The sequence below is a fragment of the Galeopterus variegatus genome, unplaced genomic scaffold (genome assembly GCF_000696425.1).
Source record: "Galeopterus variegatus unplaced genomic scaffold, G_variegatus-3.0.2 Scaffold3741, whole genome shotgun sequence".
In the NCBI taxonomy this organism is placed as follows: Eukaryota; Metazoa; Chordata; class Mammalia; order Dermoptera; family Cynocephalidae; genus Galeopterus; species Galeopterus variegatus.
In genome coordinates this window covers 136,723-138,779 of record NW_007729852.1, presented here as the reverse complement: position 1 = coordinate 138,779, position 2,057 = coordinate 136,723, and the positions used below count along the sequence as shown (strand labels likewise).

The 2,057-nt window shown below is 53.2% G+C and overlaps 1 protein-coding gene across 2 annotated transcripts in view; it reads right to left on the bottom strand.

Annotated features, from left to right (window-relative positions):
* ATP4A (ATPase, H+/K+ exchanging, alpha polypeptide) overlaps positions 1-2,057 on the bottom strand; it is a 15,058-nt gene continuing 13,001 nt past the window's right edge. For both annotated transcript variants that reach the window (XM_008585865.1, XM_008585866.1), the window contains 4 exons: positions 1,356-1,489; positions 852-953; positions 667-758; positions 1-447 (listed from right to left, as the gene is read on the bottom strand). In XM_008585865.1, coding sequence (XP_008584087.1) covers positions 419-447; positions 667-758; positions 852-953; positions 1,356-1,489 — 357 coding nt within the window. In that variant the 3' untranslated portion in view covers positions 1-418. The remainder of the gene's footprint in view (positions 448-666; positions 759-851; positions 954-1,355; positions 1,490-2,057) is intronic.

Below are 2,057 nucleotides of genomic sequence, written 5' to 3'. Positions count from 1 at the left end.
TCAGTGTGAGCTGGTTTTATTACTGTCATGCAGAATACAAGTATATTTTTAATGAAGAGCCCCCAGGCAGCCCTCTTTCCCAGACTGGAGTCCTAAGGACAGACACACTTTACCAGGAGCTGCTAGTTCCCACACCTTATCAAAGCCCCCACCTCCACCTCAGATGGGGGCTTTCCCAAGGGCAGCTCAGAGGACTGTGCCTAGGTACTACTCCAGGAGGGCGGGGAACTCGGGGATGGGGAAGAGTAGTGTGTAGGGTCCCTCCAAGGTTGAGGTGCCATGGGCTGCTGAAACACACACAGCTGGTGCTAAAACTCTTGATTACTCAGATGTTTTGGTGGATTTCCAGAGGGTCTCATGAGCCCTGCCCCCACCTGGCCATGTTGGATGCAGAAATGGCTTGAAGGCAGCTGTCCCTCTAATAGTAGAGTTCCTGGTCCCACCAGCCTGGGAGAGATAGGGAGAAAGGAGACTTAGTGGTTGGGGGATACTGGGTTGTGGGGGCGGGAGGGGACAGGGAACTATACTCAGAGGTCATGAATCAGTGTCAATTTGATATGGAAGGTCAAGGGCTTGGAAGTCAAGTGTTGAGGATAAAAGGTCAGGGCAGCTGCTCTGAGAACATTTCAGCCCCCCCACCCCCACATCTGTAGTCTCCACACTCACTCCCTGGGCAACAGCGAACTCCAAGTTTCCTGATCTCATCATAGACGAAGATGAGCAGGCCATAGGGCATGGGGACCAGCCACCACTGGAACCTGAGGGCACAGGCGAGATGGCAAAGTGAAGGCTATCCCCAGCTCTGTGTCCCACATCCCCCATCCCTCTGCTCCCACCTTACAACCCCTCACCGAATGGGCATGAAGTTGAAGATGTTGGGCATTCCAGGGCAGTAGCACAGGAAGCAGCCGATGCAGACCTGGAACACGATAGCAATCACCAGGATCCTATTCCTGCAGGTGAGGCAGGATGGGACAGGCTCAGGTGGGCATGCTCAGGAATAAGGTAGGCTCAGGAGTTGGGAACCAGATGGAAATCAGGGTACTGTGTTAAAGTAAGTCAGATGTCAACATCAGCAGGCAGATGTTCTAAACACCTAATGCTGGAGGGGCCAAGGCCTCTCCAACAGCGGGTGCCGGCTCTGTCAACCCCCTTAGTTGAAGAAATATGGAGGGGCTAGTTTAGAGGCAATGTGGTGGGAGCTATTGGCCGGTTGATAAGAAAGTGTTTCAGTATGTTAGCACCTGACACCAGCACATCTGGTGCTGGCATTGTATTATAGTCAGGACCTGATGGGAGTTGGGACCAGGGGTTGGAGGGCAGGCTGGAGCAGGGCTAGGGTCGGCTGGAGACACCTGAAGAAACCCTGCTGGAAGGCAGAGAGGCGGCGTGTCTTGCGGATGAGGACATCAGCGATCTGGCACATCTCGATGCTGATGAAGAACACAGTGTAACACGTGTACTGCTGGTACAGGCGCTGCCCGAATGTCTGTTGACCAGGAGGGAACAAATGCAGCCTAAGACGAGAGGGAGAGCCTCTGCAGCCAGCCAGGCACTAGGGTGCTATGGCCATGAACTCCTAAATGCTCCCTCTCCCTTGCATCAGAGGCTGCGGGGTGGGGAGGCAGGGGAGGAGAGATGCAGGATCTTTCTGCATCCCAGACTGTAGGGCCTAGAAATCTCAGTCTAGCAGAGCTTGAATGACAGTGCCTCCGCAAACAGTAGGGTAGGTCGGATTGCTTTCATAACAAAAGGAAGATGTAGGATTTCCTTAGCATCCAAAAGAAGGGAACTGGGTAAAGGGAAATGGAATCCTGAGACAGGATTTGCAAGGTCCAGTGACTCCAGGGGTCAGGCCTATCGCAAAAAATGAGTAAAGTGGGACAGGTGGGCCTTTGGGGAACAGAAGGCAAATGCCCCATTTAATGGGGACAGCCACTATGCAGGCCATTTCTTCAACATAACTAATTTTAATACCACCTAATTGTGGGGCCGGCCCTGTGGCTCACTCGGGAGAGTGCGGTGCTGATAACACCAAGTCAAGGGTTAAGATCCCC